The sequence below is a fragment of the Trachurus japonicus genome, chromosome 21 (genome assembly GCF_045865225.1).
Source record: "Trachurus japonicus isolate A0001 chromosome 21, Traja_1.0".
Lineage (NCBI taxonomy): Eukaryota > Metazoa > Chordata > Actinopteri > Carangiformes > Carangidae > Trachurus > Trachurus japonicus.
This window is the reverse complement of record NC_140927.1, coordinates 946,021-967,036: the sequence shown is the minus strand read 5'-3', so window position 1 is coordinate 967,036 and position 21,016 is coordinate 946,021. Positions and strand designations below refer to the sequence as shown.

The 21,016-nt window shown below is 40.0% G+C and overlaps 1 protein-coding gene across 3 annotated transcripts in view; it reads right to left on the bottom strand.

The window, feature by feature from the left end:
• Positions 1 to 21,016, bottom strand: part of slc4a3 (solute carrier family 4 member 3) — a 101,205-nt gene that overhangs the window by 14,054 nt on the left and 66,135 nt on the right. For 2 of the 3 annotated variants that reach the window (XM_085766381.1, XM_085766379.1), the window contains exons 6-9: positions 19,398 to 19,624; positions 8,938 to 9,083; positions 6,712 to 6,892; positions 6,276 to 6,411 (exon numbers count right to left, since the gene is read on the bottom strand). In XM_085766381.1, coding sequence (XP_085622507.1) covers positions 6,276 to 6,411; positions 6,712 to 6,892; positions 8,938 to 9,083; positions 19,398 to 19,624 — 690 coding nt within the window. Of the gene's footprint in view, positions 1 to 6,275; positions 6,412 to 6,711; positions 6,893 to 8,937; positions 9,084 to 13,917; positions 14,941 to 19,397; positions 19,625 to 21,016 lie in introns of those variants that run through there. The other variant, XM_085766382.1, reaches the window with a different exon arrangement.

Here is a 21,016-nt window from a genome sequence, read left to right as displayed (position 1 = left end):
TTCATGATGACAGCTGAAGTTAAATGTTTTAAAGGTTCTGTATCAATACTGTGAATGTATCAAAACGCTCAGTCCACAGAAAAATACGCACAGCCTGTAACAAGTGGTCTGCAGGGCTGTAACTTTGTGATGTCATAACACCGACTGCAGCCGTGCCCTGGACCTACCATCCAACCCTTATTCTCTTTCCCCTTTAACTTAATTTACAACAGAACTCTATGTGCCACCTTTTCACTCAGCTTGCAGCTACAAGACAGAAAAAGAAAACAGGCGATCAGACATGTTGTTGTTACTAGAGCCCCAGAGAGAAACGATATAAAACTACAGTATACTGAGCCTGTTTTTGTTTCATAAAATCACTAATATATCTCCTTATGGTTCAACACTTCACAAAAACACCTGGAACATGTGAAATTATGGGAACTTTACAAGGTATGAGATTTCAGTTCATCCCGAGGGGTACATGAACATGTGTATGGGGTAATTATTCAAGTATTTCATTTTCTGCCAATGTCAAGTGGTAGCACTAAAAATGTCAATAAAGTTATTAAAGTGTTAGGAGACACCTGTTACTGTAAATGTCTGAACCATGTTCGATGCCATTCAATCTTGGACACGCTGAGATTTTTTCACTAAACAACTGAAAATGTTCATCAGTTACAGTAATGCCTTGAAATGAAAAGTCAGTCATGTTAAGATTGCATGAAGCAGCATGGAAATCCTTTCAATAGCCGGATTGTGATGATATATTGCAGTCTGGACCAAAGCAGGGAACCAATCAATCAATCAATTTCTTAAGCCCCTTCCTGTTTGAGTGCCTAAAACAGTTCTGGGCAGATGTTTCTGTTTCCTATGTTTCTGATAAGGCCTGAGAAGAATTTTCACTTCATGTGGAAGAAACAGATAAAACAAATGAAAATCAACCAAGTCAGTATGATAGAACGATGCCTCTGCAACAATATCACTTTAGTTCATTGACTTATCAATTTAGGATACTGTCAGTATCTGATAAAGGCTTCATAACTTGAGGTGCACTGACAGGCTTCATGAGGGAATGGAGCTTTCCCCCCAATTTGGCTCAGTTGTAATATAGATTATTCTATAGATTATTATTATTATTATATCTGAATATTGTATTCAGATATATCCACCTTTTCTCCTTCTAGTTTGAGGATAATGATCATTATGATTGTATTCAAACAACTGTGGTGCTGTTTTGAGTTAGAAAAAAATGAATAATTCAGAACTTTTTTTTTTCCCTTTGTGAGAACTGCAGGGTGGTTTGGATTGTACAAAAGCCGAGCACAGCTGTGATTCTTGTTCACATAATCCACCTTTTTCATTTGGCACGTTGAGGAGCTTTACTTCATGCAGCAGGAACGCTCGCTCATAAATGTACAAAAGTCATTAGCAAAATCCTTCCAAACCAAACCCCCCCACCCCCCTTTATTTTTTTAGGTCAGGCTAATTAGAAAGCTGTTTTGAGAAAATCCGAGTTGACGCTGCCACTTTTCCAAATGTGATATTTTCATTAAAGCATCAGTAAAATTAAGACTAATCTGTGCAGCATTACTATCAGCACATTTTAAACATGTCAGAGTGAGCGTGCTTTCCCTTTTCTCAAGTATTTTAATGTGTCACACGAGCCAAGTTTCAATATATCACCGTACTGACATCACCTCGTTCATTTGGCCCACCAGGTCCAATAAGACGGCGCCCAGATCGAACGCGACATGCAGAGCGCGACAAAAGAACGAGGTGTGACGCTGGAGCGAATCGCGTCCGAGACGTTTCCAGAGGATCTTTAAAAACTGGTGTGAGTGTGCGATGAGCTGAATCTTAAGCAGCACCTCACTGTGTTTCTTTCCACTTAATAAATCTGATATCTCAGACTGGTGATGACTCTAATGACAGAGTGTTTTTTTCTTTCTCCCCCCCCCACTTGTGGATGCAGCCAGTGAACTGGCGATTTATGTGGAAAGGCTGTGAAAAAAATGGAATAGATGTGTGGTGGCCTGCTGCTGGGAAGCTGGACACTTTATCTTGTGTGCATCTGTTGTTTCACTTTGTGAGTATGTATACAAAATCAATCTACTGCTCAAATGTAGGACACACGGCTTGTCATATGTGTGATATATATATATATATAGCACTAGAGGGGGTATAGTAAGGTCGAAGCCAGGAAGGAAAAAAAAGAAAAAAACAGCTTATGACCTTTTTTGTTCCTTTGTGGATGCATGATACAAAGCATTGGTAAGGACTAACTGTCCTACAAAGGCAAAGTGCAGTATCTGTAAAAATGCCAAACTGAGAAAAACAGCTTTTTCTGTTTTTCATTGTCAGATTTAAGCATCAAATTGTGAATAACTACCAAGTCTACAGTATAATCGATTAGATAAAGGTGGACTGAATTAAATGTATTTAGTAGTTTGTCTTTCTGACCAATTTTGACCGTTTTATGGCATATTTTGTGACCAATTTTGACAGATTTATTGCAGATACTGCACTTTTGCCTTGGTTTTGGTGCAGACACTGCACTTTGGCTTGGTTTCTCAGTGCTTTTTTTGGATGGACAGCAAAATAAACAGCCCAATAACTCTGGGAATTCTAGCAGTACCAATATCAAATTCTACCAGATTGAAGAGAATATGCCACACTTTTGATTGGTCAAAAAAAATGAAAAAAAATGCAGATACTGCATTACGGCAGAGTGTCATTACTCTGACACACCTATGTTGTTTCAGCTGTTTGAGCAGATGGGTGCACCTGTGTGTAGCAATACAGGAGTTCTGTGGCTGAATAAATATAGTGCCAGCTCACTGATGAAATCTACTGCAGGTCAAACGGCTATCAAGTTCTCAGAAAAAGAATAAATCACAACATATTTGTAACTCCACGACAACATGAACAAACTGCAACAGCTGATGAAGTAAATCAACAGCTCCAGTGACTCTCTAGAGCGATGCTGCTATAGCCTGGTTGTACTTCACATTTTAAATGATCCCTAAAGTGAAACAAAACATTGACAGGAGAATGAGCGAGCATGATTCATTGCATTTTTTTGACAGGCATGGCTTCTCTCCTCTGGTAATTCAGTATGACAGCCGACACTTAGTGAACTCTTTTTTTTTTTTTTTTCATTATGTAACTCAGAGAAATCCATACTGCTCTATGTGTAGTGCACTGTTCCATTGGCCGTGCGTTTGGCCAGTTTAGCTGGTGTGTCAATACAAGTGCCAATCAATGATCATCGGGACGGGAACCATCACAGAGATGCTGGAAATAGCCAGCAGATGACATGTCACATGTTGTGCGTCCACATGCTGTTTATCCGAGGTATAGATAGCAGTCAACAGGATCTGATGTAACTGCTCCCGCTGGCTTTTTTTCAGTTCTTAGACACGATCAGTTGAAGAGGATTTGTGTCTCTGAGGTTGTGGTCTACACCCTCTCCAAATCAAGTAACATACTGTATACTTCACCTTCGTCTTTTGTTAGCTTTCTGCTACCAGCTTTGGTGTCAGTTTTGACCTGTGTTTTAAATCAGCTGTTAGCTGTTAGCTACATTGTTAGGTTTCCTTATCCATGAAAATATTGGTTTTAAGATGTTTGGTGTCTTTTTTATCAGTATACCCCTTGTCCTCAATTTAATCTTCCTCTTGTCAGCTTTCTGCTACCATCTCTTGTGTTAGGGTCAGTTTTGACCCGAGTCTTAAATCACCTGTAAAACAATGTAAAAACAATTATTTATCATTCATTTATGTATCGTTTCACATCTCTTGGTTATGTTGTTAGGCTTCTTTGCACTTATGATTTCAGTTTAAACTCTAATTATTGTTCGTATTGTTATAACCGGATCAAAATTGACCCTAACACCACAAATTTCATAATTTGAACCAGAACATTTTAGAATTTTGTGCTTTTTTTTCATTTATTTATTTTTATTTTGTTAAAACAATAGAGGTTTCTGACAAAGTCAAAAAGCTTTGATGCTATAAACAAATTTATGTGGTACTTTTATGCATTTAAAACCTGAAAGCGGGTCACTGGTGACCCGAACACAAGAGGAAGGTTAACGACATTACACCCAAACATTTCCAATGATATAATCAGCCTCGGCTAACTGGGCCCAGTCGGAGAGAATCTGCTAACACCAACACAAAAGGTGATAAGAGGTCAACTTGATTTTTAGTCTTCCATTATCTGGGTCTCAAAGCAAATAATTCACACACATAATGTTATTTGCCTGGAGTTATAAAAAGTAGCATCTCTGTTTTCATGCCTGAAAGTTCTTATGTATTTTTTTTCTTAAGCTTTCAACAGTGTCTGTTTCAGCCTCAGTAATGAGCATCAGACAGAGACATCCAGTCTTTGTGATCACACAGACTTAGGTCTGAAGGAGAGCAGGACCCAGGGAAGGCACAGATTTCAACAAAGACAGAGATCAAAGGGCCGGGACAGCTCACACAAAGCAGTGGTGAACTTTAAATCTGAAGGTCTCTGGGCTTTAAGACCCGGTGCAGCTACAGTACAGTCTTGACATTTGTAATTTAGTCAGCCCGGGGGAAGTACACCAGATGATGAGCCAACTCTTGTTAAATGTCACTTTTTTGGAAATTCCCGGCTCAGTTCCCTTGAGTTTGGCTTTTTAAAACAACCTTCACTACAGAATAAAGATTAATGAGAAGGAGGAAGTCTGCTGGGATTCGATTCCTGATGCTGCCATACTTAAAATCCATGATCAACATGTAAACACAGCTGCCCCCACACTGCTACGCAATGACAGCTCTGTGGTCTGTACATGGATTTAAAAAAAAACAACTAAATATTATATGATAATATTCATTCAGGATCTGTCACATAAAGTCAGAAAAATGGGATTTATCCTAGCTTTTTCCGTCTCACAGATATGGTGGATGCTGCCATGGTAACAGGCCCCACAACCTCAACTGCAAGCAGGAGGGTTGTTTAGGCTTAGATCAAATTAAAACTTACAATCTGTTCACACAACTTTTCATTATGTCATATGAATGGATGGAGTTGTATTAAACTGAAATTATATTATCAGAAATTAAAACTGATGTTTCTACCATAAGACAAGATTTTCACAAAGAGCAGAAAACATGTTGTTGTAGTGCTATTACTCAATAAAATGTAATTCTGCACATAAATTGTGCTTAAACTTTGTGGATGCATGGTTTGGAGGGACATTCTGTTTCATTTCAACATACAGCTCTGGAAAAAATTAAGAGACCACTTCAAAATGATCAGTTCCTCCGTTTAACTATTCATAGCTATGTGTTTAAAATGAACACTTTTGTTTCATTCTATAACCTACTGACAAAATTTCTCCCAAATTGGAAATAAAAATATAGTCCTTTAGAGCATTTATTTGCAGAAAATGGCAACAGGTCAAAATAACAAGAACATTCTGGTGTTTTCAGACCTTGTGTAATGCAAAGAAAACAAGTTCATATTCATTTTAAAACAACACAAGACTACTTTTTAAACTTAGGAAGAGTTTAGAAATCAAAATGGGTGGAATAATCCCAGTTTTTAATCGCAGCAGTGTTTTTTTTATTTTTTTTATTTATAATCTTTCTTCCCCATTAAATATGATTTGGTTCAGGTGATCAGCTAAGCAGAGTTGAGGTGTGCTTGTGTTGGAGTTCAATAGACACTGGAATCGATTGCTGCCATACATGTAGAGAAGCCGATTTATTAAGAACATTTTGGAGTGTTCTCTTTATTTTTTCCAGAGCTATTGTATATATACGTATATATATATATATTTATTTTATTTTATTTTGCAGACAGCTCTGTTGCCAAGTTATATCCCCCTTCCACTGCTTCCTTGCTGTACACTGTACCATGGAATGGGAAAAATAAAACCTTTAACTGCTGTTCAGCTGCAACATCACTCATACCTGATCCATGAAATACGACAATATAGTCACACAGTAAAAACATGAGCCTCCTACCCCCCAGATAATATGGACATCACCCAGGATTCATTAAATTTAACTCACATTTAAATGACAGCAGTTATTGAGAAATATTTGGTTCCAGTTGTAATATCGTAAATCAAGAGTAACAGGGGCTCGTTTTTTATAAATTCTGACCCTCTTGTGCACAAAATGCGGTTTCCACCTGTTCCTGTCAAAATATTTTTGATTTGGCTTTTAAATCCTCTACGTTCTCCTGGGGTTCAGGGGAAAGAATATTCTCTTGGAGGAGAGAACGTCACCTTTGACATCCTGTAACTGGTCACTGACCTGTGTTTGAGAAGCAGAGCCCGCAGAACACTGGGTCTGTCCTCGGCTCTGATCTGGTCCGAGATGATCATCGTCTCCACCACCAGATGAGCGATGCCGGGCAGAGAGTTCTGCTCCAGGTCCAGAAGTATGGCACCTAGAGGAGGGAGGTAAAGGAAGAGAAAGGTTGGAAATCTGGTCTGCTGAGACTGGTTTATCTTAAAAAAAGTATTTCAGATTCCCTGGGAGAATCTAATCAGGTCATGTTTGTATTTGAGAAAGCAAAAAAAAAAACACTGTTGTCAAGCTGGATTTGTTCAGCTAAGAGAAGTTTTGCTTCTTGCTCGTCTTGTTTATTCTAGTGGATTTTACATCAGCTGCACCTGGAGATGACTGAAACATAAGACTGATAAATGATGATCCTTATTGATCTGTGCACATAGGAGGTTTTTTTTACCGTGTGTGATGGTGCGACGGAGTTCCAGCAAGCTGCGAAATGAGAGCGAGGCCACGTGAGGTTTGCCCCAGCGGTCCGTCTCCTCCTCCACGTCCTCTTCAAACTTGATCCAGCGAGCTCGCTCCTTCCAACGCATCTCATGGTCCTTCTCCACAATCAGCTCGTTCAGCTCCACAAACAGCTGAAGGTGAAGCAGGGCGCAAAAACACAATTTTAAAACAAAAAATTTCATTTCATATGTTGTTGTCACTTTTTGTGACCTAGCTAGGGTGTTCCCTGTTCCACCCCATGTCAGATGGGATTGGCTCCAAACCCCCCTGCTGCTGCTGCTAAGCTAATTGATAGATATAGATGTTTTCATCTGAGCGTTGTTAAAATCCCCCCCCCCCCAGTTCTGTCATTGGAGTTTGTTTTCCTTTTTTCTCTTTCATTCTCTTTTCAATCTAAAACATATTATACCTATAGGAGAAAACAATGATAATACTCAGTGACAGCTAATCCAGCTCCAACAAACGCATGCAGTGTTGCCAACTCCTCAGTAAGCAAAGTCGCTATTGGCTGTCGTAAAAGTCGCTAAAAGTCGCTAAATGACGTCGTTATCTCAGCGGGGGGGGGGGGGGCGCGGCGGCGGCAGCGGCCAGCGGAGCTCTTTATGAACGCATGTTTATGAGGCCTGACGTAGCGTAGGATAACCGCATGGTTTGGAGGGACATTCTGTTTCATTTCAACAAAGACATTATTTCATAGCAGCAGCAAAAAAAAAAAGACTGTGATATGATTTGTGTTTTTGTGCCATTTGTGCAGTCAAACGGAGGTGAAACATTAGGAGCGATTTTATAGCTTCTTCTGGTCTGGTGGCTCGACATTAAGTCACTGAAGAGGAATGTGCTTAAGTTCAGACTTAACTCCAAGAGCTTTGGAGATTATGTTTAACACCGAATCAAATCACTACTGTATGTGTAACGCGAGAGGGGCCATTTGTGGTGAATAACATGCTGAATTATCACCCAGCTCTTCAGCTCTACAGGGAGCTTCAGCATAGATCAGATCATTGTTTTGGACTTAGGGGGACGCCATTTCACTGTGCTTTCTTAGGTTCAGTGTCTCTGCTCGTGTCAACCTTGTCTCCAGCAGCAGTGCGGGCGTAAACAAAACACCAATAAACCCACCGTTCAGTACCTGCTTAGCACCAGATAGCTGCCAGACATAGTCGCTAACCAGTAAAAGCTTAAGAGCCAGATTCTTTCCCTCAGTGTTTGGTAAATACCAAGCTAGCATTAGCTATATGGTGAGTGAATATTGAGCTTAAATCTGTTCTGCAGACAGAGACCTGACCCCAAATGAACGCTAAAGCAATGTTAAAGACCTTTAGCCATAATTTCCTTTATAATACAACAGGCTATAATAAGCAGATTGGAAGATACAGTGAGTTGCTATCAGTAGGCCTAAGTATTGGGACACTGTGCAGCGTGCTACCTAGAGTTAACATGGGTGCTGTTTTCCACCACTGGAGACGGCTCCTGTCAATGAAGCTAAGGCTCTGTGATGTCACTTAATGGTTTTTGAAGCTAATAGTGGGCTGATCTGCGATTGCCATCTTGTCAGTGCCTGACTTTGCTAACCCTGACACCCAGCTAATCCAAAAGAGGTCAAAGAGGTGTGTGAAGCCAAGACCTGGGACCACGCGAGTCTGTGGCGCATACGTTTTCTTCATCCTGCTCCTTCCCATGCATGGGATGTGTAAATTATAATCATTTTAATATCATTTTGTCAGTAATGTATGAATTAAAAATGTCCATGTTTGGAACAAATAAAAATAAAATGAGATTAATATACACTCAGTCATCTGACACACCCTAAATGTAACATCCTGTTTATTTCTGCTGTCATGAGGGCATTTTCACATGAGAGTCTATGAGGATTGACTCTCATTTTTTGTGCAAGCCTCAAATGGTCGTTGGAGGAACTGCAGGTTTATCACTGTCGGCTTCATCCCGGAGGTTACAACTTGCTAGCAGCTGTTAATGTTAACTAAGCAATAACAGAAATCGAAGTCTTTCCTTTTTATTTATTTTTTACATGTTTAATGTTGCTCACTGTCTGAAAGATGTGTAAACAGATCACACATATCACATCCCTAATAATTATAGAGTTGTATTTAACAAAGGTAACTAAAGTTAATTGTGTGTTGCTGCACATTGAGGTATTAATTAGTTTGCTGCGCACCTCATGAGTTTTCTTTTCTGCAGCTCTCTTCTTCTTCTTCAGGCTGGACAGCGGTGTGGAGCTGTTGCTGGTCCGGGCCATTTGACAGCGGGACGACTTCTTCACCAAGTGGCGTCTCACCCCGGGGTTGTCTTCAAATCTGTGACCTGCACAACAACAACAACAACAACAACAACAAAACAGTCGCTAAGTAATGGCACCTAGATTTGAGGAGATGAGTCATCCAGAGACCAACCTGCATTTGAAAAGCAGTATCATGAAATGTGCTTTTATGATTTTGAACAAATCAAATATCCTTTCCAAGTCCGAAAATGTGCCTCAAGCTGGAAAATATGAAATCATATTTATATGTGTGTTTGGTTTTCCAGCTGACAAAAGAACATCCAGTAACAGAAGGCAAAGGCTTCATGGGTGAGTGAGAATCCATGTGCACCATGGGAAACCGTTGGAGAGGAGGCGGTTTCACTCAAACACATTTGTCACTTCAAAAAAAGTAATTTCAGTTTCAATTTCCCTGACCTGCAAATCATATATTATTGAATTAAACATAATGAGTGGTTCTTTCTCATTACAGCCGGGACATGTGCATCATTTGTCATGTGAAAGGGATGGAAGCCTGGGTGGTCACTTTTGATTTGATCAAAGTCAGAGGGAAGTACAAAGTAAAAGACTGACCACCTGTGTGGAAATGCATTTAGAGAGTGTCAGGGATGATTTTTGGTTCTGACTATAATTTGGGAAAATCATGACTAATATATAACTCTTGAGGTCCAGTGTTGCGGTCCAGTGCTTTAATGCAGAAATGGACAAATTTGGTGGCATTAAGTATACATGTAACGCACGAAACATATTTGAGATTGCCAAAGGAAAACAGTTTGACATTTTGAACTACTACATATTTATTCATAATACACATGTACGATCCACAGCAAGGCAGTGCTGGCATTGATTTCATTTCAAATTTGAGCATGCTATTTTGAAATATCTCCCTTCTGATGTTTCTCTTAGCATCAAGATACGGAGGCAGAATATGATAAGTCATCATCACTTGCACACATGGTTAATTTATGGTATTGGTGTATAGTAATTAAGGTCAGGGAAACAATCTGGGGGACAGTTTAGAAACTAACACTTGGATTCAGTGCAGAGCTGTGGCCAAACAGTCAGACAGGCCAATGGCTGAATAGAATTTAACTAAATAAACACTGTCTTTTTTAATCTATTACACGAGCACCCACCCAGAGGTAACCAAAGTGAGAGAGGGAGAGAGTGTGTGTGTGTGTGTGTGTGTGTGTGTGTGTGTGTGTGTGTGTGTGTGTGTGTGTGTGTGTGTGTGTGTGTGCATAAACTGCAGTAAGTGTTCCATTCTGCTGTGTCATGCCTTCCTCGAGGGAAGCTGAGAGAAATGGAAATCAACATAAAATCAGGCTGTATTTCATTTTTCATTGAGGCTCCCAGGGGAACGGATTTAAAGACTGTCCTCATGTGAACTTGAGCTGGTTTAGACGACCTGAGGTTTCTCAGGCCAGGGCAATGCCAGGGCAAATAACTCTGGGTGAAAAGGACGTCATTTTTTCTTCCTCTTGGTCCTCCGCTTGACCCGGTGTCTGACTTGATCTAAGACCTTTCATCTTGCTGAGAAGACATAAAGCTCCTAACAGTCTAGATACTAAATTACTGACATAGTACAAGCCGTGTAAAAAAACTAGATGCGGCCTTTAAAACCTCACCCAAAATTCAATTCAAACATTTTTTTTCCCGTTTTTTATTGGACAATTCCAACTTTAGAGCATTTATAAATCTTTCACTGTCATTTATTTTAAAGTGAACTGGAAAACAAATGCTAAAGCTCCTCTCTGTGATGGGACGTGAGAAGCCTCATGCCCAAATTCGTGATTCACTTTGGCCAATGATAAGACACTCCTGTCATCGATTATGGTTTTTCTGTGGAAAACAACTCATCTAAACTATTCCTGTGTAACCAACCATCTCATCTTGATAATACTCATCCATGTTCATTTTGGAAATAAGGTAAACGGCAATGAGTCAACAAGAAACATTTTGCAATACATTTGCTGGCCAGGATTATTATTGCTTTCTTTGTGCTCTTTGTGCCAAATGTCAAATCTGATATGCAATATGTTCATAACAAATCTACCTCCGTTTTAGTAAGAAGAAAAAAAAAAAAAGACAGAGATCAAAGGTTTTGTTTTTTTGTTTTTTCATCTGTGGTAACATTTCCTTTGATGTACTGTTACTGCAATCTCCAAGATCCCACAAAACCAATAAACATGTCCTAATGTTGAAAAGGATTGGGCTTATGTACAAAGTGAAATGGTTTTTATAATAAAAAAGAGAGACATCCAGATGTCAGTCAGTCAGACATTATGCCATGAACCTTTGAATTCCGTGCTTGGAAGTGATCTTTTTTACATTAGAGGGAAAGATACATTAGATAGCTCAACTGAAAGCATATTTGATAAATATGTGCAATAAAGACTACAGAGCAGTGGTTACAGTCTTAGATTATTTACCCTGGCCCATCTGTCTCTATAATCCTGCTCCTTGTTAAAACCACAATGAGCTTTTGTGTCACTTTTAATGAGTGTTTTTAGCTAGTGTGTTACATTTCTTAGTTTGATGTAGTTGAATATCTCGAAAATGTAAGAAATCAATTACTCTTACGGTAAAACTTACAACAGACAACAACAAGGCCTTGTCTCACATGATACAAACTGAGAGCCAAGTGTTTTTGTTTGTTTCAGACAAAGACAGTTGTCATTTCCTTCCCCAGTGCCCGAATAAAAAAAATAAAACCATTCACTTTCACATATGGCTTAAGGGAATGGGAGGTGGCAATGTGACTGGTTTATTGCAAATGACACCCAAAACACTCCCTTGATTTATTAAGAGGTTTAGTAAAAAAAACATTTGAATGTGTGCCTGGTACTATACAGCCTACATAGCAATTAGAAATTAATCTTGATCAACCCATGCACTTATTCGATGTGCTTTTGTTCTAAGTCTTAGTCTCCAAAGCAAACAGCTGTACCTAGTTGTACCGCAGTGGTTCCACCAATATGCTAACATTACCTTGTAGGCTGTAGCATGCTAGCATGTGGTAGTATTTGCCGTTCAGCAGTAAATGAAGTGCAGCTGAGATTGAAGATCAATATTCATTAAAGGGAATCATTAGTCTAACACATTAGACACAGCTTTTTGATCTGATGATGGCACCACAGGAATATCCGGGGATAAACAAGACATTAGGATCATGAAAATAATGAGAGCCACAGTTGTTGTTAATCTGTCCACTATGTGGCGTTACTTCACGGGATACATAAAAACCTGCTGATGGTTCCTGATCAATAGTCAGGTGATCAGCAGGGAGTTTCATGTCAAATTGAAATACCAAACATTTTAACCATAGCTATTGTTGTAGCAAACAAAATGTAATAGGTGGCCGAGCTGCCCCATGTGTTGAGGTCAGGTCTCTCTCTCAACTGTGCTTTCCATTAAGGGCAAAAAATCCCCCAAAATACACTTAAAAAAATGTAAGAGGTGGCCAAAGTCATCATGATTCATACTCTGGGGAGCACAAATGACTGTAAAACAAAGCAATCCATCCCATGGTTGTCAAAGTGTTTCAGGACTGAGTGAAGGATTAACCAACATGGGCATCAAAAAATTCCCTTAAAATAGATTGAAGATAAATAGAGTAGATTTTATTTCCCAATTCCCATACCAGACTGTCAGACATCCTGGCATAAGGACAGGCACAGTTTTCAAGAACAACTCATAGCTGAGATGATGCATCTTCATCTAGTTTATGATCTTCAATAAGTTTATGTTATTAGCTTGATATGCTATTAATTAACTACAAGAGAACCAACTCCAAGTTGACTTTTTTATAGAAAATAGGGGCAAAGTGTCAAGTTATTAGCCCAGTTGGTGCCAACCCCAAATCAATTGGTCCTTAATTCTCCTAAAGCATTGCAGTCTGGCTACTGTCCTTTCTTTTCCATACACAGGAAACAAGCTGCATCGCAGGACTAATGTGCCATGCATCTAATGTTTCCAAATAGGGTTAAAAATAGCTGGACCACACACCACTTGTCAATGAAATGTCTTTCCGCTCTAGCTGTGGCTGAGCCCAAAGCCAAATGGGTGCCACTGGATCAATAGGAAAGCAGGAAACAGCACCAGTCGAGCACTGTGTCAATTCAGTCAATACTGTGGACAACTTTGTTCTGTTTGTGGCCGTGAAACAGCCTCATACTGCCTCAGACTTATTTACCACCAGTAGGCCAGATGTAATGGCAAACAAACTCACCACTGTGTTTTGTATGGAAAAGTTGGTTGGCCTTCTCTTGAGGAAAGGCGCAAGAGGCACTGGTTTTTATATATTTTTAAGGCTCTTACAGGCAAATTACCACTGTATGTTGCAAATATGTTGGAATGGAACTCTGGTACTTACATGACCCGTTCAGCTGAACTACTGCTACTCAAAGTTCCTCGAGTCTTTACGAGTATTGGCAAGACTGCTTTTTGTTATGATGCCCCTAGCTCTTGGAACGCGTTACAGCACATCCTGAGATTGGACGCGCTCCCTTCACTCAGTGAGTTTAGGTACTTGGTCATGAATAACTGTGTTTCCATTTGTAACTGTTTCAGATGATTGTGTTTCTTGTTTCTTGTTAAGTGTATATTGGTTGTAATCACTTCAAATGACTGTAACCACTGTCAATATTTTTAACTGCGTTGTAAACTCGACGGCATTGAAAATGAGGGCAACCTCATTGTCTCTCGAGAATAAATAAAGGTTATAATAATAATGGAAATACATCAACTCCCATCCATTGTATTTAAAAACTCCCATTGTGTTACATTTGCATCAGAACCTCTGACACAGCTGTCACTACGGTAAAATATGTATTGCAAATGCCACTCAACAAGAGTAACACAACCAACACAACTTACGTATAGGCTCGAGTGGTGACCCCAGTTGAGTGTGGATGGACTCAAGCAAGTCATAATCATCAAAATCCAAAACAAACTCTTCAAAGTCCTCATCCGCATTGGACACTGAGCCATGGTGTTCATGTTGGTGCAGCATTGGGGTGCCAAAGCCTTTCTGGACACTGCACCGCCGGTCGGGACCATGGTGGTCAATGGCATGCTTCTTCTCAGAGGTCCCAGGATGCCCCTGGTTCTCATGTCCCTCAATATCTGTCATCTCCACGGTTGGTACCTCCTCCTATCCTCCTCTCTCCGGACGGACGCACTGCTCATTCAGGGTTTCCAGCTGTTGATCACTGTTGCTCACCCTGGGTCCACCAGCCTGGCTCTTTGTATTGGTGGTGCAAAAAAAAAAAAAACTATGTCCAAACCAACCAGGTCCTACGTGGCACCCAGGCAACCAAGGAACAAGAAAAAAAAGTGTGATCAAGGACTTCAACTTCTCAATAAGAAACTGTAGGAAATGCCAATGTAAAAAACATCAAGAATTCAGTTCAAAAATATAAATCACAAGATCCCTTTAAATCCAAACAAATGTAAAGTTGGAGCTACATCCTCAGGCAGAAGCCCCCTGCTGGATCCACAATCAGAAAGATGCAAAAATGGTAGAAGCTTTCACTTTAGTTGCAACTCCGAAAGCGAGTATTGATGAGGGAGGGTCTACTTGGTGAGACCCGCCTGTCAACTGAGTGGAAGCGCTGCCCTTTTTTAATGATGTCCACAACTCATTGATCCTCGTGGCTGTTGGGAAACCAACAGAAAGTGGATCAAAGCAGAAGAGTTGATGCCTTTCGTTTCCATGGCGCCACCATCACTTTCCAAGCATGGGATATATAGTGGGTGGTGGTAGTTCAAAAGGTTGACATCTCCAACCAAAATGCATTAAAGTCCCATACACAGCATAGAGACATGAAGGAATACGCACTACAGAGAAGTGAAACCAAGAAAGAATAACACCTAGGAATCGGCTCTGGCTCTCTGCTTAGTGAGATATGATGGTGCTAATTATCAGAGCACCAGCCCCAGCATCTCCATGGAAACCAAACGTCGCCTGAGGTGTTGCAATCTGACTGGTCCACAACAGGTGCACCACTGTCCTCCAAGCAGGACCCTCTCTGAGACGTGCTCTACATACTTCTATACTAATATTGTCTATCTCACTGACTGCACTTGCATCCATACAATATCAACTATCATACAGGAAAAAAAATGAATCTGTGCCAAATGCATCATTGTTTCTGGCATTTTTCAGTCCATAAAGTAACAATGAGTTATCATTGAATAGAAATTATATGTGCAAAAAGTAACTGGGGGTTGTTGAAAATATTATTTTGGTGCTGTTACTGTAAGATAGTTTAATCCGCAATTCCTCAGACACAGGACTAAAGACTTAGTTCACATTAAGACTTCACACCTAAAAGCAACAGATAAAGGGACACACACTGTGGTGGCAATTCACAGCCTGTCAATGTTCACTTTCTACAAATCCGATATCTTGTTTTGAGTGACTCTGGGTGCCCTGTTTTCTGTTTCCAGATCCTAAACAGTCAATGACCACTCTGCTCTGGTGAGGCAGGAAAGGCCAGGGGCAGGGTCGCCGCTGAAGGGGAATCGACTGCAGCCTCTGTTAATTAATGCCCCTGGATGCTGGGGTAAAGCCCTCTGACTCCATCCCTCTCTCTCTCTCTCCTCTCTCATTTTTGTCGTCTTCTTTTTTCTAATTTTACTCTTTTCTTCCTCTTCATTCTGACGTTTCAACCCTAAATACACCGTGCTTCAGGCAGCCACATGGTGAGATAAAGTCTGCCAACAGATGCAATTTATGTGAAGATTTTTGAAGTGGATATGAGGACAGGGAACAATTGCACTTGATGTTTACAGACCTAAATGTGCCACTAATTGCCTCATTAACATTCTCTACAGCATCGGGCTTCAATGGTGTTAACACTGTTTTGATGCATTTGATGCAGTGTCAACACCTGAATATGTACTAATAAATTCAGTTTATTCCTTATCATATGAGGCAGCATCCTTAAGAAATAACGAGTAGGTGCTGTGATATCTCTGTGCTCAATCCTTTGTGTTATTTTGTTTCAGGACTTATTTTTAATGTTGTGTGTGGGAGCTAGGAACTGTGTGGGTTTGCTTCATGAGACAGAATATGCAGGACAGACGTACTGGAGCTGTGCCACATGCAGGCAAGCAGCAGTGAGCAAAACTTGTGAATGGTGAGTGGTCAGCACCAGAGCAGCAGGGGAGTCAATACATGTTCCAACATTTCAAAGAGGTGTGAATAATAACATTTTTCTTTCAACTATGTTCATGGAAAATTACTGGTCCAGTACTTGTGACAATGAATCAGGCTTGAACTTATTTTTCTTTTTTTATTTGAAATAATACCTTACATGCAGGGCAGGGAACAATATGTATTTATAATATGTCATTTATAAACAGCTTTTATTTACTGCTGTATGTTTGTGTCTTGTTCCTCTTTTGTATTTACTTTTTTCACATTTATTTTTCTAATCTTAAATGTCCAATATGGGTTTCAATATTGTTTCAGTTGAAACTGACTTTATAGTAAGTATCTACAGTAGTAAGTATAGTAAGTATCTACAGTGTATATTGCTATATATTCCTTAAATAAGAAAAAAATAATATAAGTAATATAAGATTGGTACATGCCTTTACTGATTATTCATTTACTGGGTTGAAATGAAGACACAAAATCACATCAGAAAGCTGAAATGTTTCTATCTACAGCAGGGGTTCTCAACTAGTCTCACTCTGGGACCCACATTGTCCCATGGTCATTAAGTCGCGACCCACTTTTATAGAATTCAAACCAAGATTTTTTTTTAAAGCCTTTAAAAACTCATTTTGCTCTTTATTGAGCAAAGTGCATTTCAGAGCACATGAATGAAACTGAGGAGGATCATGACAACTGCATGTACGGAAGTGAATAAAAAAATACCAAACTGCACAAAATGGAGACCAACAAAATGATATATTGGACTTCTAATGCATCTCTGCATTCAGAGCATATTCACAAAAATGAATAAATATCAAATTGCACAAAATAAAGACCCACAGAACAAGGTATTTTCACTGCATTCAGGCCACATTAATAAGAAACTGATATCTTTGCATTCAGAGCAAATGGAGCAAATAATAAGAAACTGAGGATCATTACAACTGCATGTGTTCACATGTCTCCTGTGCCTTTCAAAATAAGTTATTTTTCAAAATAAAAGACATGTCCAACATCAGATGTGCATTAAATATTATTTACTTTTTTGACCAGCTGTCCGCGACCCATCCAGAATGGGTCCGCGACCCACTTTTGGGTCCCGACCCACCAGTTGAGAACCACTGATCTACAGTATATTTCAAATATCATTATTTCTTTGGACCTTTAATGTGATGTGAAGGCAGACTAGAAGTCTTGTGTAGTAATACCTTTCCTTGTCAGTAGAGGGCACTGAAACTTATTGAAGCAAAAATGTCATTGCAGCTGTAAAAAACAAAACGCAGTGGAAGAGCTGTCTGACAAAAACATATTATTTAAGCATATATGCAGCAGCTGTATTCTTCTCTCACTGTCTGTTTTGATCTCACCCACTCATTTACTCCTTTATCTACTCAAACACACTCAATATTCATTCTGCCGTATTTGTCAGTACAAGCCACAGTGAATTGTGACAATTTTACCAAACATACATTAAAATAAATACAATATCAAATGTAAGAGAATGTAATGCATTGAAATGAGTGAAAATAAAGAAACAAGCCATAGAAACAGTCTGCACAACATAATCGCATATATGACAAACACTGTAGCCACCACATCAGGTGCCATGATGCAGGTCTGGTGGAGAACTGCTCAATCACTGATGGATAACAACCCAGCAAGACAAAGACACCTAGCAGAGATCCCCTCCACAACATTGTTATAGCGTGGGTGAAGACTGAGTCATCTCAGAGGGACAAAGGAACTCATCTCCCACGATCCAGCTCCCAGGCCTTTGTTTCTAAACAGCAGTGACAGAAATATCAAGGTAGCTTTTCTGTCCAACAGATGGGCCACTTTACAGGAAACAGTGAAGTGGAAACAGTAAAGTGGCCCATCAGTGCCGTCCCTTTGTTGGACAGAAGACACAAGAAGATGATACCTAGATACAGTAACTCCTGACTAATTTCTTATTATATAGGGTAGAATATCATGGATCCATGAGAACAAACTTTGTTTCACATGTCACAAGTCATTTGACCTTTTTTTCCCAAACCACAGCTGCTCTCTCACTAATACAATACATCACCCTGTTTTATAATATGTAGGAATTACCCCCATCTAGCGGTGCGGCTGCATATCGGAACGTATTCTTGATGTTGCATTCACGTGAAATCGGGCAGACGTCAGACAGACAACAGACGCTGCAGGTAACAGGATAAACAAGCGTCTATGTAAACAAGTGGTCCGCCAGCACGAGGCAAAACAATACAGGCGTGACAATATGTTGTCATGGTGATGTCGTATTGTTTACCTGACCCACGTTTTACCGTCTTTCTCTCGTCGACTAAAATGACATCCGGTTGGTTTGCCGACGGCCGTCTGCCTGACTGCACCTGAATGCAACATCAGTGCCTCCGTCCTTCCTCACACTACACAGTGGTGACAGTTTTAACAGGCGCTACCTGGAAAACTTTCTCCCCGAGCCGACAACTCCCCTTTTGTTGAATCACAAACTAACTGTGATTAATCTTTTTTTTTCAAAGTTCAATTTTACTATCCACACCCAGACCTGATCACTGCCAGACCTGTCTGACAAAGTGAAGTAAGCTGAGAGATCTCAAATCATGCCACGATTCAAAGAAATTCAATAACACATGAAAAAAACTAAATCATTGATATCTATCAGTCTGGAAAGTGTTACAAAGCCATTTCTAGCTTTGGCACTCTTAATCATGGTGAGAGCCCTTATCCACTAAGTACTGTAGTAGTGGAATGCTTCAAAGCATTCACTCACAAATATTTAGTTTTATTGTCAAATATTGAAGCAGCTTAATCTCATTATGGAGACACTGGAGCAAATGTTTGGCATTTTGCCAGAGAAATGAATCAATTATGCATAGTTGCCACTTAATTGTCTGTGTGAAGACCATTTGCAGCTTATTGGTTAGCTGGAATGGTCCATGCTTATCATTCAAACATCTATAGTTCCTATGGGATAGTAAGTACCTTCCTGAGGACCTTCCTCAGCTTACATCAAAACATGATGTGTGTGACAAAAGTACCACAGAAATGAACATCTGCAAAATCAAATTGTAGTAGCATGAGATTAGTGACTGTCCCTCCAGGGCCGATATCTTCCAGCATGGTTTCCAGAAACCTCCAACTGCACATCACCAGAAAACACTTAACACAGCAGCATCTTCCTTACTTTTCATGTCATCCAGATCGGCGCTGGCCAACATCTGGGCCTCAGCCTCATCAGTGGGCACCTGCTGGTAGACGGCCGTCTCCAGGGCCGTCATGCTGCCGATGCAGATCCGCTCCCGCAGGTCATAGTTGCTGCGCTGGGCGCCCGCCATGCGATGGTGCACAGGCTTCCTGCGGAACCAGCCGCGGGTTGCAGTGGAGCTCGAGGGATCTGATCCTGGGGGAACACTGGCAAGGAGCAAATAGAGCTATTGGTTAAAAAAAAAACAACAGGGAATGTATCAATGATGAGCTTCATGGGACACTAGAAAATGATGTCAATTATGTAGAATTTTAAATGTTACTCTGCTTAAAATTAGATTTACTCAATTTTGCTCTGTTGTGCCTCTTGGTTGTACTACCATCACTTTGTCAACAGAGGGCTTCACAACATAGCAGCAGGCCTGGATCTCCTCACCCAGCCTCTGAGTCATCGCTGCTCACTCAGACACAGCAACACACCACTGCATGGCACAGATGTTTCCACGCTTTCTATCATCCAGACATTAGTAGAGACAAATACCTCAATCACCATGGAGACCCTGACCTCCCAGCAGCAAACTCCATACATAATTCAAAGCACCACCAAATAATTCATATTGTGATGGTTAGGCATGTTTGCTGGCCAGATGGGTCTTCTAATATCTGGGGTTAGGATGGAGCCATTAGCGGATCATAAATGCCTTAGGAACTGCACATATTGATTATTTGTTTGATGTTTTCCTGTTCATAATGAAACATATATCTGAAATGTATAGATGCATGGAAACAGAATGAGAATGAAAACAGCTCTGTTCTCTTGTCTGCTCTTTTCTCTGTGGTTTGTATTCTTTACTGCTCAGTTGTAGCTGTCATGTTTAATACATGTTTGATGAACAGGTCAGCTCCAAATTTAGAAAGTGAAACAAACCTATGAATATTAATTAAAACATCTTTAATCCATCTTTAATTCTGTGTGTTCATTCCTAACACCATGGCTGACAGAATACGAATTGACAAACTGAGAAGCTGCAAAATTAAATAGGAAATTGAAAAATGGTGCATCCCAAACACTGAGTTTAAGCAGCCTACAGAAACCAAGGCAATGTGGCATGTTCAACTACGGGTAACCATGGCAACTTACCAATTTTTTTTTTCATGCTACATTACCAGTTAACTTTCTTTGGTGAAACAGACCGACAGTAGACCGGAAATAAACTAACAACAAATAAATCTTTAAACAAGTAAAATATGTCAATGGATCAAAGGAACATATGTGAAGGAGATGGATCAAAGTGGTGAATCTGAAGGGAATTACAACCAGCTGCCAGCACCAAAAAGCAGGAAGACACAGCTAGCAATTAGCTAGTATAGCATTTAGTAGCTAAAGACCCCGGCATTCTCATAAGGGTTTGCTGAGTAGACAAGAAAAGTGCTTTTAAAAAGCGGATATTTGACTTACAAAAAACAACACAAGAGAAATGCTAATGTTGACCTACGTTTGCTGGATGTGTAAGGCAAGTGTTTGCTAAAATGTTAGCCATAAAGTGATCATAACACATATAACAACTTCACACTTAAGTGGTTGAGGATATTCCAGTA